A 22,689-nucleotide genomic window follows, 5' to 3' on the forward strand; every position below is an offset into this window, starting at 1 on the left:
CTAGCAGGCTGAATAGATTTTTATGGAAAGAGAAGCAGCTTGGAAGCCCGCTGATTTCCAAAAGGAAATTCTCTGTGAAATTATAATTTTGTGTACAGTAGGGTTGCCACCTTTTCTGGAAAAAAATACCGGCCTTCCTATATTCGTGCCGTTTTTTCCTAATAATAACATTGGTATCAAGCATCATTTTTACTGGCCAGGCCGGTAAAATACTGGCCAGGTGCCAATCCTAGTGTACAGCCGTGAATCCCAGTAGGGGACTGGTAGTAGAGAGGGAAAATATCCTGTGTATTAGAGACCAAGTGTGGCAAGAGTTTCATATCAGTTTTTACTTATGGACCTGTTTGGTTCACAGAACCTGAAAGTCTATATAATAAATGGACTTCTGCTAATGAACTGCTTATTTGCCTAATCCTGCTCACACACTATTACTATCCCTCTTTGCTTCTACATTTATAACTTGAACTAAAAAGTCTGGGGAAATTTGAAGAAAGAAGAAGATCTCTCTGTGGTGCTCGCTAGAAAACCCCTGGGCCGGTGCAGTTTTCTGCCAATAGGAGAAGCCCGGGGGTTTCAGGTAAGTCAATACAATCACAGTGCAAACAGACTGTACTTCTCCTTTAAACCGGACTAATTTCTACCTTTATGTATCTGTCCCATTGTTTAATAGAAACATTTTAGACAAAGTACAGTGGATTTTCAACATAATTTACAAAGGATTTATCAGAGAATACTGGCAAAAAATGATTTAAATTACTTAAATATATTAGGCATTGTGACATCAGTTAGAAGTATTGCGGTCCATTAGCATAGGTATAAAGGAGTATTCTGAAATATTTTAGGCAGTGGTATTAAGTGCAAACACCTACTGATTTATATTGGAATGAAGGTTTTGTTAGAAAGATAGAGATAAAGTTCAGGAAAATGCCAGTGGTATTGCATATAGGCTTTTTATATTATTTTTAGCTCATCAGTTGCCATAACAATAACGAAATATCAAAGTTGTTATGGCAACTGAAATTTTAAAGCAGTCAAATAAGAACTGAAAGAGCTTTCAGTTAGTTTGAAATAGAACATCTGTGATTGAGGAGAAGTCAAGTTTAGCATTTAGGAGAAACTGACAGGGTGAGAGTGTATGAAAGTGAGTAGGATGTAGGGTGTATCATTGCAGAAAATAATGCTATACTAAAATTTTACTTGAGTATTAAAAGCTATGCTTTGCCAAATTTTTTCTTCTGCTACATCTTTGCAGCAAATGTATTAAAGAAACTGGCTACAGGAATTGCATTGCATCATATTACTTCTCTACCTAAATTACAATTATCTTATTATGTAGCTACTGCCAAAAAGTGCCACTTAGAAATGGACCTCTAAATAAAAGTGGTGCATTAGAACAGCTTTAGCATAACCTGTATATAGCAAGGTATTTTGATATATAAAACCTCTTTGAATTATAGAGAAGAATACATTCTTAATAATCTCTCCAGTGGATGCAGTGGAGGCTGTTGCATTATAAACTGTATTTGTTAAGTGTTGCAAAGGATAGAAAAGTAGAGTAAGACCAAAGCTGGGAATAAAATGATTACAATTGGCATATTAACTTTTAATATAAATTAATTCTGACTAAACACAGGAAATTCATTGTCTAGTATTATTGCTCTACTGCACCACTCAAAAGGATGATATCAAACAGATACAGGGTAAAAGGAGACATATCATGCTGCCAGTATTGTTACATCCATCTCTGGCAACTGCCACTACTATAAAATTCTCTACTATATGATAGATAATTTCATAACTCCATTGCACACAATTTATGATTTTCATATTATATCCCTAAACCTAACATTTAAACTTGCTGCAAGTTGACTTATGTTGTAAATCAGACACAAAGAATCCTACAGTTTTATGTTAAAATGAGTACAGGCAGTTATCCAGGTCTTGGCATGTGTAATAAATAAAGGCATTTTATCTTATTTGAATAAGGTACTGTACATAAAATTTTATTTAAAATTAGTACAGACTTAGGTGCACATAGCCCTACATATTATGTCAGTATTCCTGGATTTGATAGCATTGCCCATACAGAAGTAATTACGTTTACCAAGGCACCCAAAGACAACAAAATAAATAATTTCAACAAAAAATTGCTGTGGAGGGTTTAAACAAGACTTTAAAAGGGAGTTAAATTTAAGGTGTTTTCTTTTGATATCACATATCTGTACACATAGCGGGGGGAGGGGCGCAGAAACAATGGTTTAAAATCTAGGAAAATATACATATGCTGGTGGGACTACAAAAAAATTTAAAATAAGGGTATGTAAAATTAAGGTTTCACTGAATTATGATGTTCTGTGACAATATTAGTGTCCTATGGGCTGATGTTGAGAAGGATTAATAGAAACTGCCATGCAATGTGCAACTTAATGAATCAACTGATTATATTTATATCTTGAATTTTATATTGTATAAATACTTAAAATTGCATTTGAGTCCCTAAGCTCAGACAACTTATAGTTCAGAGCATGTGCTGAAAATCTACAGATAAGTAGATGCTACTGGGGCATCTTTGGCAGAACATATCTCCAATGCTATCTAATGGACTAATGCAGACAAGAGATAGGACAAGTGGCTTTGGAGTGCAGAGATCTGCAGCAATACAACAAGAGGAGAATACATTGAAAAGTATGTATTTTTAGCACTTGCACTCAATGTTCTGTAAAGCAAATTATCCATTTAACCACTTTAGAGCAACCAGGGCCGGAACTAGGGGTAGGCAGAGTAGGCATGTGCCTAGGGTGCAAAACTTAAGGGGCGCCAGGCACGTACCTTCCTTTCACTGCTGCCTACCCCAGTCCGGTCTGCTGAGACCAGCTCATAGCACTTGTTTGTGCGCCTTCGCGTGGTGAGGGGGTGATGTTGCCAGTTAGCGCGCATGCTCGCGTTCATGTACACGCACAGGCGGCATTGGGGGTGATGCTGTCGGCCTGGCCCTGAGAGCAACTAAAGTAGGTATGTTTAAAGGTATAATCCCATGAAGCACATATGCAATTATAACACAACACAGGTGTTCCATCAGAACAGTAGTGAATGGGCATTCATTTTAGCACAAACTAGATTACAGTTAAAAAAATAAATTTTTTAGGCAGGAAATAACTTGACATGTCTTGATTGAAGTAAACAGGCAAGCCATTATCACATATTTCACAGCATTACACAAGCAAAAAATATAATTAACCAAAGCTTCTAACTACTATGTAAAGAAACGGAAAAATGTCCTTTGTAAGCCTTGTTTGGAGAGACTAAAGGGCACTGTGTATAAAAGGAGAAAAAAAAACCCATACAAAAAAAAGCATGCATTTGTCACAATAAACAATGCTGGGCAATGAGCTGTGAAATTAAGTGCATACTATACTATAGCAAGGTTAGGAGTTAAGCTGGCCACAGACACAAAGATCCATCGTACGAATCAATGTACGATCGGACTTTCCCCATCTCCCGACCTGCCACTAACCATTCAGATCAAAGTCTTACCATTCTGATCAAATAAAGTAGTTAAAGAACAGATCAGCCGATGTTCTGCCCCTGACTGCAATAGTATGATAGACAAAGCTAGTGACAGTCTCCCACTGAAAATCGTACGATCGGCAATACATGCAGAGATATTACCCGCAGCCAACAGAAATTTTCTAACCTGTCCGATCGACCAAACGACCAATCTCCACCGGACGAAAAATGTCGGAACACACGTTCCAAAAATCTTACGAATCCTCTACTCGTACGATGAGATTTTTGCGCCTATGGCCAGCTTTACTATGAAGGAATCAGTTGCTTATCTAATCTCTTGTCTCTTCTTAAAGCACTGGATTATGGCAGATTAAAGAGAGGGGACCTAACTATTGTCTTATTCATTCTGATCTGTTCTTTTCAACCACAGGTAAAAAAAAAATGCTGTTTGCCTTCTGTAAGGATAGCAAAATAAGGCAATATTCAACTATACATGATACAGGTGGTCATCAGATAATACTTAATTTAGTGGCCTTTTCAGCCCTTGCTAAAAAAAAAAACCCACCAGAGCAAAAAGATACTATATATGCCTGGGAGCTGCCCAAACTTTAACTGATATCCAATATAGAGGGGGTGTCTTCTAATTAAGTGATGGCAGCACTCTACTGCAACAGAAAAGATCCAGCCAATAAATTGTGTTCTGTTGCCTATAGATTTCCAAATAAAAACAGCTATGATGCCTCTGGCTATGTCTGTCAGTGTGCTGTCTTTGTCCTATATCTGACAATTCACTTACTCCTCACTGGATGGCCAATATATCTCATACTAGTATTAAAGGAAAACTATACCCGAAAAAAGGAATACTTAAGCAACAGATAGTTTATATCAAATTGAATGACATATTAAAGAATCTTACCAAACTGGAATATATATTTACATAAATATTGCCCTTCTACATCTCTTGCCTTGAACCACCATTTCGTGATGGTCTGTGTGCTGCCTCAGAGATCACCTGACCAGAAATACTACAACACTAACTGTTACAGGAAGAAGTGTTGAAGCAAAAGGCAGAACTCTGTCTGTTAATTGGCTCATGTGACCTTACATGTGGTTTGTATGTGTACACAGTGAATCTTACGATCTCAGGGGGCGGCCCTTATTTTTTAAAATGGCAATTTTCTATTTATGATTACCCAATGGCACATACTACTAAAAAAGTATATTATTATGATAATGGTTCATTTACATGAAGCAGGGTTTTACACATGAGCTGTTTTACTCAGTATCTTTTAATAGAGACCTACATTGTTTGGGGGGTATAGTTTTCCTTTAAGGAGGATATACACACTTTATAACTATGTGTGCCAACCCACTATAGCGTGTTGTCCCTCACATTCTCCGTTTGTTCCACCCATGTCTGATCAGGTAGAAAACACAGGAGAGCAGCCTATGAAACGCTGCCTTTAGCCACATACCTAATGAGTGCATTTACATGTATTAACAATGCATTAACACTTACAGGCAGTGCAGGTGCTGTATGTTTAACGCATATAATTTTGCAATGTCAGTCTCAACTTAGCAATACACAGGCCAATACTTTTTTTTACTGACTTTAGAAGTTATCGACCCATATATGGAACCAAAACCATGATCTGGCCAACTGATATCTTGCAGGTTTGAAATCCTCACTATTGGGTTGACTGTGCCTCTGGAGTCCAAATTAGTATCCTCTCAATCTCAGTGTGCACCCCCACCTCAGGTGCAAGGAGTATACATCAATAATTGGGGTTACTGAGAGAAAGGACAACACTGCAGTGCTAGCTGCTGAAACTCGTGCTTAGATAGGACAAGATAGGACACTAAAACAAGAAATCCCTACTTCCCCTTTATTCAGCTATACAAGGGGTAAAACTATAAGGGACACCCTATGCCCAGCTGAGGTTTTCCCACCCAAAAGACAAGGCACCCAAAGGTTCTTAGGCAAACCTAAGGTAGGCACGCATGCATGTTTAGGGTGTATTTGTTGCACCTCCATAATTAAAGGGGAAATAGTGAGACACCCAGTACAAGGTACCCCAATAAAAATTAAACAGTATGCAACATGTGAAACAGAAAACGTAATTTATTTATTAAAATGCCCCTGTGGCAAGGGTTATGTCGGCCAAACGAGCAGAAGTATAAAAACCAGAATAAAGGAGCATAGGGGCAATATACGGAACTACAAACAGGGCTCCCCTACAGACACTACAGTTTCCCGACACTTTAATCTGGCAAACCACAACCAGACCCAATTAAAATGGATGGTACTAGAAGTCATTCAGACACCACAAAGGGGCGGGGATATGAAACAATATCTCTCACAGAGAGAGACTTTTTGGATAAAAAGACTCGATACATTACAGCCTCTAGGCATGAATGACAGTTGCAGTGTAAAATGCTACTTGTAATCACTTCAGTGAAACTTTATTGCAACAATGTATTATAATCAGTGTTTGACATTTATCTTTCCAGAATACTAAATCTATTACTGTTCCTTTTCCACAGATAACTATATTGCCTATAAGGATAAATAGAATACGGCTACCGGTAAGAAGGGCAATTATATATATTTATATATAGTGATTGAGTTATGTATAAGATTAAGAGATTATATCTCATTATATAAATCTTAGTGAGGTTTCTTTACAGGTGTAACACAGGCAGGCCAGACATTGGCAGTACCTGTTATTTTAATTTCTCACCAATGGACTTGTTATTTTAATTCTCACCAATGGACTTGATTCTATACCCACACAGGGTTAATCCACGCCCCTCACTTGAACCAATGGAAATCCAAAGAGACGCCTCACTTGCACTACCCCCCAAAAAATGGGCGGTACAGTTAATACGTTTTTTATCATGTATTGTATAAATGTATGTACCTCACTATGTTCACGCTACACTTGATAAAGGGCCTTGGGGCCCGAAACATGTTGTGGAATAAAAGCACGAGTTTCAGCAGCTAGCACTGCAGTGTTGTCCTTTCTCTCAGTAACCCCAATTATTGAGGTTTGAAATCCTGTCAGACACGAACAACATTGGGACATCTACATGGTTCTTTTCAAACAAGCCTGCATAGGCCCCTGTATTATAATCCAAACATGGAAAATACGCTTTATTAAAACATTTTTTTTCGCCATAGGAATTAAGCAAGTGCATTTCTTTATTTTAAGAAAAAACTATCACCCAAAAACACAAATCAAACAATTCCAACACTAGAAATAGACAGATTCTTACTTTTACAATGAGCATCTTGTATTTATCCAGCATTTCCTGGTTTTCATGACAACCTGCTAAGAGCTGCCACACCTCTGCCCTCAAGGCCTCAGGTATACCTCTTTTTACCAGCGATGAAAGTCCTTTGGGCCTCACACTTAGATTGCTGTGCCTGCATTAGAATAAATAGCATACAGCATTAGCAATAACACTGCAGTTACTATTACTAAGGCCAGCAGCCTTGTGCTTTTATATGGTTATATAACTCCTCCATGACTTATACATTGCAGAAGGAGTACATTATCCTCTATATTACCTCTCAGTACTGTGTTTATAATCCCAGAATGCCTAAAGGGTGCATGCTTGTGTGCAGTTAATGACATTGGGGTCATGGTCAGTTGCCATGGCCATAAAAAGCATTTTTCTAGTAAGAACAATCTCTAGGTTTTCATTTAATGAAGAATCAAAACTATACAGTGTTTTGTAAAAGTGTTCAGACTCGAGTCGTAATCTTTTTTTACTAAATTAAAATAATCTTAAATAGAAATGTCAGTGTCGTTTCTATTTCAAATCACTCATAAAGTATGTTTCAAATGGGTGGTTTACCTTTAAGTTAACTTTTAGTATGTTATAGAATGGCTAATTCTAAGAAACTTTTCAATTGGGCTTAATTCTTTATACAGTTTTTTTTTAATTATTTCCCTTCTTCTTCTGACTCTTTCCAGCTTTCAAAAGGGGGGTTATTGACGCTATCTAAAAAACCAAAAGATCTGTAAAGCTACATATGTATTGTTATTGCTACTTTTTATTACCTGTACTCATCCTTCTGTCCAGGTCCTCTCCTATTAATTTTCTAGCCTCTTTTTCAAATCAATGCATGGTTGCTAGCGTAATTCAAACCCCAGTAGCCATATTGTTGACATTGCAAACTGAAGAGCTGCTGAATAAAAAACTAAATAACTCGAAAACCATAAATAATAAAAATGAAAACCAACTGTAAATTGTCTCAGAATATCACTCTCTACATCATACTAAAAGTTAATATAAAGGTGAACAACCCCTTTAAATCTCAGTTTTGTATTGAAGAAATCTTAAGAAAAATCAAATTAGCTGTTTGCATAAGTATTTATTTACTGTGTTGTTGAAGCTTGAAGTTTACACAGATGAAAAACCAATGCCCTAAAATGACACTGCTGCATTAAAGGGAATATATATAGCTTCTATTTTTACATGTCTATTTTAGATGCCAAACCCTCGCCACGGGTGAACCAAATACAAAAGTCACCAGCATGCCATGAATATGCAAAAGTAAATTTGTATTGAAAAAATGAAAAGCAGCGTACAAAAATATATGTGTAGTCTCGGGACTCGCGTCCCTTTCTCAAACATGTATGTTTATTCAAGGAGTGCTGGTGATTTTTGTTTTGTATATCGATCTATCATTTATCCATCTATATACGGTATAATATGGTTCAAGGAGAACCGAAAAGCGTTGATGTTGGGGACCATGTTAAAATTGTGTGAATCTGTTTGGCAAAGCACCCAGGAAGTGGTTGTGATATGATGAGTGCCAGTATCTACAGTGGCTATATTTACAGTGGTGTGAAAAACTATTTGCCCCCTTCCTGATTTCTTATTCTTTTGCATGTTTGTCACACAAAATGTTTCTGATCATCAAACACATTTAACTATTAGTCAAAGATAACACAAGTAAACACAAAATGCAGTTTCTAAATGAGGGTTTTTATTATTTAGGGAGAAAAGAAATCTAAACCTGTGTGAAAAAGTAATTGCCCCCTGAACCTAATAACTGGTTGGGCCACCCTTAGCAGCAATAACTGCAATCAAGCGTTTGCGATAACTTGCAACGAGTCTTTTACAGCGCTCTGGAGGAATTTTGGCCCACTCATCTTTGCAGAATTGTTGTAATTCAGCTTTATTTGAGGGTTTTCTAGCATGAACCGCCTTTTTAAGGTCATGCCACAACATCTCAATAGGATTCAGGTCAGAACTTTGACTAGGCCACTCCAAAGTCTTCATTTTGTTTTTCTTCAGCCATTCAGAGGTGGATTTGCTGGTGTTTTGGGTCATTGTCCTGCTGCAGCACCCAAGATCGCTTCAGCTTGAGTTGACGAACAGATGGCCGGACATTCTCCTTCAGGATTTTTTGGTAGACAGTAGAATTTATGGTTCCATCTATCACAGCAAGTCTTCCAGGTCCTGAAGCAGCAAAACAACCCCAGACCATCACACTACCACCACCATATTTTACTGTTGGTATGATGTTCTTTTTCTGAAATGCTGTGTTACTTTTACGCCAGATGTAACGGGACGCGCACCTTCCAAAAAGTTCAACTTTTGTCTCGTCGGTCCACAAGGTATTTTCCCAAAAGTCTTGGCAATCATTGAGATGTTTTTTAGCAAAATTGAGACGAGCCTTAATGTTTTTTTTGCTTAAAAGTGGTTTGCGCCTTGGAAATCTGCCATGCAGGCCGTTTTTGCCCAGTCTCTTTCTTATGGTGGAGTCGTGAACACTGACCTTAATTGAGGCAAGTGAGGCCTGCAGTTCTTTAGATGTTGTCCTGGGGTCTTTTGTGGCCTCTCGGATGAGTTGTCTCTGCGCTCTTGGGGTAATTTTGGTCAGCCGGCCACTCCTGGGAAGGTTCACCACTGTTCCATGTTTTTGCCATTTGTGGATAATGGCTCTCACTGTGGTTCGCTGGAGTCCCAAAGCTTTAGAAATGGCTTTATAACCTTTGAAATTGAACTCAGGTGTGATAAACCACAGTTAAGTTATTTTTTAACAAGGGGGGCAATCACTTTTTCACACAGGCCCATGTAGATTTGGAGTTTTTTTTTCTCCCTTAATAACGTAAACCTTCATTTAAAAACTGCATTTTGTGTTCAATTATGTTATCTTTGACTAATAGTTAACGGTTTTTGATGAGCAGAAACATTTAAGTGTGACAAACATGCAAAAGAATAAGAAATCAGGAAGGGGGCAAATAGTTTTTCACACCACTGTGTGTGTTGTGTATATATATATATATATATATATATATATATATATATATATATATATATATTTTCAGTTACTCCGGTAACTTCACTGTTAAAGGGCTGCAGTGGTTGGGATTATACAGAAGCCCAAACCATAACGTGCACCAGTTCTAGCCTATTACTTCTATCAAGGCCCTGTACACAAGTTTGAAAGCCTGTTGTACAAATGCTGAATCTCTAGGCTGGTGCAGTAAATTCAGTATATAAAATATGGTTTAGTTTGCCCATAAAGCAATTGTATCATTACATTTTTTACATAACAAACCTAAATTACAAACTAATTTTGAGTTTAAGTACTCGAGTTGAAAAACATACAATGAAATTTTGTGAAGGATCTTTCTTAAGTAAAACATGTGAATAGATTAAGGCATGTGCAAGGTACTACATATTTATGCCAGCACAGGTATTGTCTTGCAAGGAAGACAGTTCTTCTGGGAAAATTGAAAGAACAATAGTACTATTAATTAAGAAGTCACTGTTTATTGTGTACATAGATCATTTTTATTATTTTTTTATATATTCAAATCTAGCCAGATAAGCTGCAATTGCGCTTGCCTGAAGAGTGGCATAACAACATGTTATAGTAATAACAAAACCTGCTGCAGTGGTTATAAATAGGTAAGAGTTTCTAAGGATCTTCAAATATTGTGAATATTCAGTGAAAGTACTGTGCATTTGCATATTAAAAAAAACTGATAAAAGGCAATATTTACATGTTAAAGCTGGATCCTTTGACCTGAGAAAAACAGATGAGGCAAACCTAGTTAAACAAATGAAACACAAATAATTATATTTGGTCATGTGTTTTATTGGAAAAAAAAAGATCCAATGACATATCTGTGTGTGGCAAAAGTAAGTGAATCCTTAGGATTATCATACAATTTGAAGGTGAAATCAGAGTCTGGTGTTTTCAGTCAATGAGATCACAATCAAGTGTGAGTGAGAGACCCTGTTTTAAGAATGGGATCCAGCAAAGCCTGATCACACATAAAACACATTTGTGGATGTGTATCATTTCTCAAACAAAGGAGGTGTCTGAGAACCTCAAAAAAAGAGCTGATGGCCATAAAGTTGAAAAAGGGTACAAGACTATGTCTAAAGAGTTTGGACTGCACCAATCAACAGATAGATTGTGTACAAATGGAGCAAGCTACTCTACCAGAAGTGGTTGACCATCAAAGATACTGCAACTGCAAGGTGTCTAATAGTGCCGAGAGGATACAAAGAAACCCATGGTAACTTCTAAGCAACTGAAGGCCTGTCTCCCATGAGTACACCATCAGACGAACACTGAATAGCAATGGTGTGCATGGCAAGTTAGAATGGAGAAAGCCACTGCTCTACCCCCAAAATATTGCTGACGTCTACAGTTTGCTAAAGATCACGTGGACAAAGCAGAAGGATACTGGAAGAATGTTTATGGACAGATAAAACCAAAATATAACTTTCTGGCTCAAATGAGGAACATTACATTTATAGAAAAAAATACTGCATTCCAGCATAAGAACCCATCTTTGAAACATGGTGGTGGAAGTGTTCTGGTTTAGGCCTCTTTTGCTGCATCTGGGCCTGGACGGCTTGCCATTATTGATTGAACAATTAATTTTGAACTATACCAGAGAATTCTAAAGGAAAATGTCAGGACAGCTGTCTGTGAACTGAATCTCAAGAGACAGTGGGTCATGCAGTAAGACAACAATCATAAAAACACAAAAGTCGTACCAGCAAAAAATGTTTAAAGCAGAATACATTGAATGTTCTGTAATGACCCTGACCTTAAAGAAACAGTAACATAAAAAAGTGTAAGTGTTTTTAAGTAATGAATAAATAATGTAGTATTGCATTGTACTGATAAAACTGGGGTATTTGCTTCAGAAAGATTATTATAGTTTATATAAACAAGCTGCGGTGTAGCCATGGGGAAATCCATTCAAGTGCACAAGACAAATAGTAGATAACAGATAAGCTATGTAGAATTGCATTGTATATTACAGAGTTGTTCTATTATTAGCTGTGTAACCTGTGACTTTTCTCCTTTTTCAGCTTTGAAATGCTGCCCCATGGCTACACAGCAGCTTGTTTATGTATACTATTGTATAGTTACTGAAGCAAATACACCAGTTTTACCAGTGCATTATATTTTACTTAATACAATACACTTTCATTTGTTGATGTTACTGTTCCTTTAACCCATCTGAAGTGTTGTGGAAAAACCTAAAGTCAGCATTTCATTTGAGGATACCCCACCAACAACCAAGAGCTGAAGCTGTTCTGTATGGAGGACGGGCTAAACTTTCAATGAATACTGATTCACTTACTTTTGACACACACAGATATTTTATTGGATCATTTATTTCAATAAATACATGACCAAATATAACAAATTTTGTTTCATTTGTTTAAATAGGTTTTCTTCACCTACTTTTAGGATCTGTTTGAAAATCATATGTTGTTTTAGGTCACATTCATATAAAAATATAGAAAATTTTAAAGGATTCAAGCCCCACTGATATTCTGTATCTGTGGGACTTAAACATTTCCTTTGTTGCTTATTGTTCTATATATACTCAATATAGCTGATTACATTTAATTGTATGCTACATAATGCAGAGACCTGAAATTATGGGCATAACAATCTGTCAATTAGATGAAATATTTAAATAATTAGAAATGTGTAATGACACACAAACTATAAACTGGTTTAATGGACAAAAATATCTGTCTGATCTCAGGAGAGTCTGCAAGCATCTACTTGATTATTTCTTGAAAGACCTAACATAACAGTACAAAATAATTTATTTTAAAAAAAAAAGATAAAGGGCTTGAAATAAGTGCAAGTTATACTGATTAAAAAAACAACCAACAAAAAGCATTTCTTATAGTGGCTCTCTTAATAAATGAGGGTATGGTCATAATAATGAAAATATTAGCAGTAATATACTATACTCAGGGCAATTGTCTTTTTCAGCACCGGAATGGGGCTCAAGGTTAGTTATATAACAAATTGGCACTCTGCAGAGACTTTTCCTTTGCTTTAATAACTCTAAAAATGTTGAAATGTTAAAAGCGTAAGAGTGCTGTTAATATCATGCAATCTCTTCCTCTATCGTAAATTCATTTGCTTTTACATACAGAATCACCAGTTTATACTATGCACACCATTTATCATTCCAGAAAAAAATCCTTTATGTCCACAAACAATCTTGGGGCAGACACATCAAGTAGTTTTGTTGCCTGTCTCTTCCAACACAAATGACAAATTGACTGAAGTTCCCATCCCAGCGGCATTAATGTAAATCAGCAGTGGGAGTACATCGAATAGTGATCCATGGGAACATAGAGCAAATTATACGTTTTCCCACCAGTGATTTATATGAACATTTGTAGTTGGAGGAGATTAAGGTTAAAAAAAACAAAAAAAACATTCAGTGTAACCGTGCCCTAAAGGTTAGATACAGAATTGCAAACCAATGCAAACATAGCCTATACAGCCACCCCAAGAAAAGAGGTACAAAACATACTATAAAGCCAGGGGCGATTCAGTTCCCTAAGCCAGGCAATGTGATGTCGTCGCCGCCCCCCCCCCATCGCTCTTAAGGTGGCCACAGACATAGAGATCCGCTCGTTTGCCGATGTCGCCATAGAAGTGGGCCTAAGGCCCAACGATCGAATCATAATGGATCCAATATGGCCAGTCAGATCGCAGGACCGCATAGACAGAGATGCGGCCGCGATCCAACAAGATTTTTTAACCTGCCCGAGTGAGATTTTTTAACCTGCCCAACTTTCGGTCAGATATCGATCGAGTTGCCACATTTTCTGGAAAAAAAATACCGGCCTTCCTATATATTAATCTTTTTTCCCTATTAATAACATTGGGATCAACCTGCATTTTTACCAGCCAGGCCAGTAAAATACCGGCCAGGTGGCAACCCTACTGATGGCCCACATGCAAGCCAATAAGCTGCCGATTAGGCCTTTGCCATCTTCTGTTGGAGCGGGTCGGAGGGGGCTAGGCCGCATTGCTAGAGCACAGAGTGCAAATGCCAAAAGAGCCGAATTTCTGGTTTAAAACCCAGAAATGTGGGTCTTAATGTTACCAGAAGCAGCTTTTTGCTCTTTTCGCCTTGTCTCATGGCTGGTGCGCCATTGTTTAAAGCGGACCCATCACCCAAAAAACTTATTGAAAATCCTTAGTCAAGGAAAATGAACTTCAATTACACAATTTGTTTGAAATTGTTTGAATCTTGTTTCCTTCAGTCTGGGAATTCATAATTATAGCAAGCAGGCAGGCGCCATTTAGTGGACACTGTTATTAAAGGGATAATGTCATGGGAAAACATGTTTTTTTCAAAACGCATCAGTTAATAGTGCTACTCCAGCAGAAATTTGCACTGAAATCTGTTTCTCAAAAGAACAGATTTTTTTATATTCAGTTTTGAAATCTGACATGGGGCTAGACATATTGCCAGTTTCCCAGCTGCCCCCAGTCATGTGACTTGTGCTCTGATAAACTTCAGTCACTCTTTACTGCTGTACTGCAAGTTGGAGTGATATCACCCCCTCCCTTCCCCCCCCCCCCCAGCAGCCAAACAAAAGAACAATGGGAAGGTAACCAGATAGCAGCTCCCTAACACAAGATAACAGCTGCCTGGTAGATCTAAGACTGAATAGTAAAAGCCAAGTCCCACTGAGACTGATTCAGTAACATTAAATAGGAGAAATAACAGCCTGCCAGAAAGCAGTTCCATCCTAAAGTGCAGGCACAAGTCACTGGGGCAGCTGGGGAAACTGACAATATGTCTAGCCTCATGTCAGATTTCAAAACTGACTATAAAAAAATTCTGCTGGAGCAGCAATATTAATGGATGTGTTTTGGAAAACATGTTTTCCCATGACAGCATCCCTTTAAGGATAGCCTTGCATCATCTCGGAATCTTGTTTGTGCACCAGAATGGAGGATCTGATGTCCATCCCCATGCCCTGGCTACACAATTAAACGGTGAAGAGAACTGGGGAATGTGTGGAGAGCAGTGACATCTAGGAAGGGCTGCATAGAAAATTAAAGTAATTGTCTGCCCCACCTCTATGGAGGGGCAGACAATATTTGATTGACAGCTGAGATTTTTTAAATGATCTTAAATGAGATAACAACAGCTATGAATGCTTTAAATTAAATTTATGCACAAAAATTCATTTCTACTACTGAACAGTTAAATAATAAACGAGCTTACCATTTAACAAGTAATTGTCCCCAGCATTCCAGAATTTGCTCAGGACAATCTTTAGAAACATCCCCAGTGCCACTCCAGAGTTCAGTATCACTTTCTGAATAAAAATATAAGAAACAAACATATATTGACACGATTAATGGTAAATATGCCCCATTTGTTCCAGAGATTTAAAATAACCATTGTTTGTATATCTGTTATAAAGTAAGCAAGGGAGCTGTAATAGAGCTTGACAAACTAAGCAGATACTGATGGAGAATATTTCACCAATCATTACATTTCTGATTTAACATCTATTTACTTGTGGGTACATATAAACCAATTTCTGGTCTGCTTAGTAACAAGAACACGCTTTTCAGACATCCAATCAGCTCCTGATTATATCAGCATGTGTAAGTTATCTTTACTGTGTGATCTGGTTGTTTAGGAAGCTATGGAATGGCCACATCTGGTGCTTTATTGGGTACTTTGATCCTCAATCCTCATATCAGCCAATAATCTGCTTGGTTGGCTACCAGGTAAAACAGGAGATTTAGAGTCCAATGGCATGCAATACATTAGGAGAGGTGTTTGGGGATCATGGAACAATAAGATACCACCGTTATTTGGTACTGTATGAAATGGTTTATAATGATTTTTACGCATTTTGCATCCATGTGCGGAATTGCATTTTTTTTTTTTTAAAGGAAATGTCAAACTAAAAAATAATTCTTTGCCTAGTAAAAGAAAGTATAATTCTAAGCAACTTTGCAATATACAGTCTTTGCAAATTTTCTATAGATTTTAAAGTTATTTGTATAAGTATTGCTATTGAAATCAGCATTTGTTGTTTTCTATCCTCTGCCCTGATGGCTCAGACTGTTGAAAAGATGTAAGACAAGGCAGCCGATTAACAGCCCTATCTTTGCTGGGGAACTAAAGGTCCGCATAGACGCAAGGATTTTTCTTTGCCAAATGACCGATTTTAGCAAAATCCGACAAATCCGTCAAATTATCGTGAAGTGTGATTCGAACGATCGTACATCTTATGATTTTTCGTCCGACATCTGTCAGAAAATTGATCGGCCAGGATAAAAAATCTTTATCGGTCCCAGTCCAATCTATCTATGTTTGCAGGGCCAAGCAGGCAGCTACCCCTCAGTTTTGCTGGAAATGTTTTTTTTAGTTGATGGACACATCGTACATTTAAACAATCGTTTCAAGATAATTGTGGTCTCACGATAAAGAAAAGCTCTTTTAAAGATCTTTACATCTACGGCCAGCTTAAGACTTTTGCAACATTGTTTAAAAGGTAACAAGGGAGTTAAGCAAATGCTGCTTTCAATAGCAATTTTTTACTGTAACTTTAAAATGAAATTTTTTTTTCTTTTAGTAGGCAGATTTTAATGTTGGGGTTGGCTTACCCATTAATATACTACAAGCAGGTGGATCTACTAAGTTAAGAAGACACATTTTATCATCTATTTCAAATGAATAAAGCCTACAAATAAATAGGCAATGTTTTATTTATCCTGGATCATATTTCACTTCTACAAATCCTCTACTAGTTCAAGGATCAACACAACATGTCTATAAAACCCAAAAGCAGTAGTAAATCTGTTTTTTATAATTAAAACTATTAAAGGGAATGTAAAGTCTTACTATTAAAATAAGGGATTCTGAAAAGAATCCTGAAAAACAAGCTACTTTGCAAAGTACATGTGCTTTACTTTACTCTTACTGTTGTGAAAATAAAGCACCCAGTGTCTTCAGCTCTAAAATGCAGCTTCATTCAGCCCTACTTCAGCTCTTCTAGAAACTTAGGCAGTCACAGGATTTCCTGCTGCACACATGGGCCTTAGTAGGAGATGGATTGGGTTACAGCAGAAACAAAGCAAGGACCTGCATGTATGACTGATTATATCAACAACAGTAAGAATAAAGTAAAGCATGTATATTGGAAAGTTGCTTGTTTTTTAGGGATTCTATTGGAATCCCTTAACTTAATTGGAAGCCTTTACATCCCCTTTAACTAAATGCAGTTATAGTTACAGGTTATAAAAATGTATTTAAGCAGTAGAAAGTACATGACTATTTTATAAGCTAAGCACTACTATAAGGCATAAAATAGATGTAGTTATTTGCATAAATATTATTTTCCTTTAATTTTCCACAATAGTTTCGTTACTACCTATAATTATATTTTTTTATTATGACACAAAATATATTTAAACAAAAAAGTAGGAATTCGTTAGTACAGATATGGAACCTGTCATGCAAAATGCTCAAAACCTGGGGTTTTCTGGATAAGAATCTTTCTGTAATTTGGATCACCACACCTTATGTCTGCTAAAAAAATCAATTAAGCATGAATTAAACCCAACAGGATTGTTTTGCAACAGATAGGGATTAACAATGTCTTAGTTTGGATCAAGTATAAGTTACAGCTTTATTATTACAGGAAAAAAGGAAATCATTAAAAAAATGTAATTACTAAAGTAGACAGATGCCTTTTGTTTCAAATCTTCAACACGGCAATAACCTTAATAGCTACAACATGGAAACAGCCTGTGACTCCCACGACACAACAATTGTATACACAGCTAAACACAAGGAGGACAATGGAGATAATGTCTGAATCAGACACTGACAGGAGAAATAGATTTGTTAAAATTTGGGAACCCTGGACTATCCATCAGATCTCCATGTCCACCCACACTCATGTTCCCACCCCCCTAGGCACGCAGTGAGGGAATTTGCATAGGAGGTTGTGAACTTGCTTTGATAGTGTTTTGTGACATTCTGCATGTAATTTTTACTGCATGTTCTTGCAACAAATACCTTGTACTTACTTTTTATTTCCTTTTTTTCTGTTTGTTTATTTTTGCTTATATTTTACAATAAAAGCAGATTTGAATTAAAAAAAAAAAAAGTAATTATTTGCTTAAAATTGACTATGGAAAATGGCCTTCCTGTATTTTGGAGTTTTCTGGATAAAGAATGTTATACCTATAGCATAAGCACTGACACCTAAATTTTGGCTGCCATTACACCTATGAGTCTTTTCCATTATTCTTTCTATTTATTAATAAAGGATGCAACTGTGCTCAAAGGGATGTTTATTTCTTTATATATTTGGCCCCCCAAAAACAACTGTACAGTATTTATTCAGAGAAGATGCAATACTTTTATCGCACACAGGTAGGAAATGGAAGGCCACAGGCACAGTTGCTGTAAAACCCAGGTCTGGCAGGCCTAAAAAGGTGTCTAGGTGTCTAGAGGCTGTTACATTTGCAAAAGAAGTCTAAGTATTGATGTAATATCTCTGTTGGGGTCTCGCATTTTGATGAATATTGCATATTTTCTGTTAATCCAATAAACTTTATGTCACTGCTGAAATACTACTGATTCCATAAGGCATGTTATATATTAAAAGGAAGTTGCTACTTTGAAAGCTCAGCCAATGATAAACAAAACTCCAAAGAATTAAGAGGGGTTCCCAAGCCTTTGCTTTCCCTTTAATTAAGACAAATTGCTTACACCCTATAAAAGGAACTTTATTTTTTACATAAAGTGAGAGCTACCATAGTTTAGTGATGAGCTTACCACAATATAAAAATGTATGCTCTCCAGTGGGCTAATTATCTTGATAGACAGTAAAATACTTGCTAAACTCTACCAAGCAATGTGCTTTGAACCAATTATCTCTGAGGTGTGATATCCTTGTTTTACTTAGCAAGAAAAAAGTTCAGTATAATGTATTTTGTATAATGACCAAGCAAACTTGTTTCTCCATAACCCTACTTCACCTGATAGCACTTATGTGCATCAAAATGTAAATATTGTGTACCATGAGGATGACATTAAACCTGAATTAACAGCTAAAAACAAGATATTGGATGACCATATTACAAAAGTCAGGAAAAGTACAATATTTCAAGGTAGGGGATTTCTTATCTGGAAATCTGTTATTGACACAGCTTAAATTATGGAACGGCCATCTTCCAAAGAGTCCATTATAAGACCATTTATCTACAGATTAGGTAGGTTACTTTATATCCTAATTATTACCAAAATTACTAGGCTGCAAAAGAGTACGGCTTGTTCATGTTTAGGCATGGTATTCTCTTTTACAGAAACCCCTTATCCTGAAATTCTCCAAGTACCTAGTGTTTTGTATTATAGACCACGAAAGACTGCGACAACTCTGGCCTTCCCGACAGACCTCCCTTTAGAACCTTACCACTGGGGTTTCACCAACTAGCATCTATGGCTTTTCCTGGTTTAAAAAATAGTAGTGCAATAGGCTTGACATGTGCCATCACACACAGCATGGGCACTTCACTAAGATTGTTGCCACTGAGGCATGCTTAGTAAAGTGGGCCCAAAGTGACACGAGAAGGCAACTGCCAACTCCACTGCACTTTATTTCAGCCAGGATAAGCCATATATGCTGGTTGGTGAAATCCCAGTAGTGCAGTTAGGTATGGAGGCCTATTGAGGGGGCTGGAATTGTCAATTGGATTTCATTCACCTTCAACAATGAATCATAAAAACAATACAAATGAATAGTTGTGCAGTTATTTTAAATCACCAACATTCCCACAGCCCCAAATTTTATATGTACAAAACTTGGGGTCTATAATACAGAATAATAGGAACCTGGGGATTTCCATTGTTTCTCTAACACAAAATACCATGCCTAAAGGCTAAAAACTATTTAAACAAAAGAGGATTGTTTTCCAATCAATATGGAACAGTGAGCAGTTGACATAGTTTACATCAAGAACTAGTTACTACTAGGTAGGAGAAAAAGCAAATCAGTCAATAAATAATGAACTGTCTGTTTAAATTGGACACTATGAGGAATGTTACTGAACTTGAATAACTAGTTTTCCACATCCTCATAAAATACGTCTTATACCTATATATTTCATGGAAAAATAAATGCTATGCCATAACACAGCTATCTCTCACCTTCCTCTGGATCATCCTCTTCTTGAGGGGATAACAAGCTAGTTGCACTCATGGGGCTGAGCGGCACCTCCTCTATTTCTGATTGTCGCTGCAGACTCACCACTTCATACATTGAATCTGCAGTCCCACTGCTTCCAGACTTGAATAAATAGAAGAAATGGCTCACTAAGCAACCTAAAATCTTATGAAGGACATTTGCATACATTACTGGAAAAAAGTCAAAATCAGATGGGGGATCAAGGTGTAGGGTGGGTGGGGTGTAACTAATTAATTAGAAAAAAAATAGCAAATAAGTGTCGAATGGAAAAAAATGCTTTTTGTGGGAGAAGAAGATGGCTTTGACACAAATGGGGTAATGTACACAACAAAATAAAACAATGTTTGATTAATATGTCTATGAAGGTTTTTATTCATCCAGGTGATATAAAATATCTAGTCTAAAGCAACTGGCTTTGGCTGAAACCTTTTCAGGCTTAGTAAGAAAGTCCAATTGCTGTCGACTTCATCTAGTGAAAACCTAGGCATCGGACCATGTTGCCCACCACCTTGGAAAACAGCACATATGCAGTACAGTTTGTGTACCTCACATGTGCCAATTGCCAAAGGAAGAGGTATACCCACACCTCAACTCAGTTAAGCCACAATTCTCTGGTAGGTGGAAGGTGGACAGAAAAATCTGAAAAACTGAACAGAATTAGGGCAATGACAGACGCATACCTCCCAACATTGTGGAAACAGAAAGAGGGACAAAAAAGATTTGGAGCACGGAGTGGGGCTAAATGGTTTTTGACCACACCCCCTAATGTTCATTTTACAAAATGTGTCAGGTTATGAAAGTTTGAGCACATTTCTGTGGTTATTATGTGTTATTACAGTTTTGCTAATGAAGGTGAACTGCCCTTTAAGCTGTGAATCTCAGTTTCCCCAAGAGACCTGCTTATCTTAAATTATTACAAAAGTATCTAAGTAACTATTCTGGGCTCTCTGCCAAAAGCCAATTAAGTTAGAAAGGTCTATCTCTGGCTGTTCAGTGCAGGAGATCAAAGAGAAAGTCGGGACATTTCAGTAACAAACCCTGGACTGCTGGTTGAGCTGTCAAACTTAAGACTGTCCCGCAAAAAACCGGACTGTTGGGAGGTACGAAGATGAGGAGATGCAATAAATTTCTTCTGCAGGCAACTAATCTCCTCCAAATGATTTCCCACCAGCAATATTGTAGATTGATGGTGAGAAAAAATGCTTTGCTTCTGCTTTCCAAAAACTGCATGTTGCCTTGCAAGCTATGTCATTGCCCTTAAAAGGTACAGATCATCATTATTTAAGACCACATTTTAAGACTTACTGCCTTAAGTTTTAAGTAGAAGGTCTCTGTAAATGTTTTTCTGCTGAAGTACCAAAATCGCTCATTGGTGGGGTATACACGCACAACTGTTTCCAGCAGGAATCGCACTGGTTCTACCACTTCAGTTACCACCATATCAACTGCTACTGTCATATAGACACGTTTATCTAAGGGATGACATGAAGACATAAATAAATAAATTATTTAAAATTTCTGTTTTGACAAACAAGTGAATACATATTTTGAAATTAAAAACATAAAATAAATTAAATTTCTGCATTTTTGAAGAATCATGAATTGTGTTGTGCCGTGATATGTTAGCTCAGTACACTTGTTTTCAAGATCTACTGCTGTTAGTCTAGATTTTTTTTAAAAATGTTGAAACTGAAAAATAAAAAAAATTTAACATTCATTTAAGCAAGCTGAAATTCAGTGCTTTTTTCCAGCAATATTTATACCAATCACAGTTTTCATGTTGCTTGAAAATGAATGGAATAACATAACCCATTCAAGATATTTTTTCTTTAATAAATACACACAAAATTGTGTTAACTCTTGTCCCTCTATAGGTTTGCTTTTGGGAAGAATTGCACATAGGGTTGTAGCTTGCTATGTCAAGGGCTTCCACAGTATAAAAATTAAAAATATATACATTTGTTATGTCAGCATGAATACAAGGCAAATTCTGGGGCCCTCTAAGTGATGAAAAAAAGCATTCAATAAAATAGATAAATACATTAAAAGCTGGCCACATAAAATAGATAAATACATTAAAAGCTGGCCACACCGATTACAGTACCATGTCCAAGCCACAAACAAAATCCAGTGAGATCTGCACATTGTTCCAGTACAGACAGAGCACCGAACAAATTTCACCCCATGTGACGACATGTGCCATGTCATTGGATTGGTGTTTGCTCACAAATTACAAAGGTGAAAACCCGCCTTTAGCACTAAAGGACAATGAAACTCAAATTCACAGAGGGGTATTAATCATGGGCATACCCCAGTGAATCTCTAACATGGACTCCAGGCTTAAGGTCCTCATTGCTAATAAAAATATATATATATATAAATATATATGTATGGGTTATATGTGGTGAAGTTAGGAATGCAACGAATCCCCTATTTTGGATTCAGCCGAACTCCCGAATCCTTTTCGAAATATTCAGCATATGCATATGCAAATTAGGGGTAGGAAGGGGAAAATATTTTTTACTTCCTTGTTTTGTGGCAAAAAGTCATGCGATTTCCCTTCCCGCCCCTAATTTAAATATGCAAATTAGGATTAGTATTCGGTTCGGCCAGCCAGAAGGATTCGGCCGAATCCAAATCCTG

At 37.0% G+C, this 22,689-nt stretch overlaps 1 protein-coding gene across 1 annotated transcript in view; it reads right to left on the reverse strand.

The window, feature by feature from the left end:
• The window catches only part of rabgap1l.S (RAB GTPase activating protein 1-like S homeolog), a gene marked incomplete at its 5' end in the record, with an annotated part of 148,777 nt that overhangs the window by 94,835 nt on the left and 31,253 nt on the right, over positions 1–22,689 (reverse strand). Inside the window, 4 exon segments of the mRNA NM_001096453.1 lie at positions 6,784–6,934; positions 15,057–15,150; positions 20,010–20,148; positions 21,352–21,518. Coding sequence (NP_001089922.1) covers positions 6,784–6,934; positions 15,057–15,150; positions 20,010–20,148; positions 21,352–21,518 — 551 coding nt within the window.

The sequence above is a fragment of the Xenopus laevis genome, chromosome 4S, assembly GCF_017654675.1.
Source record: "Xenopus laevis strain J_2021 chromosome 4S, Xenopus_laevis_v10.1, whole genome shotgun sequence".
Classification (NCBI taxonomy): Eukaryota; Metazoa; Chordata; class Amphibia; order Anura; family Pipidae; genus Xenopus; species Xenopus laevis.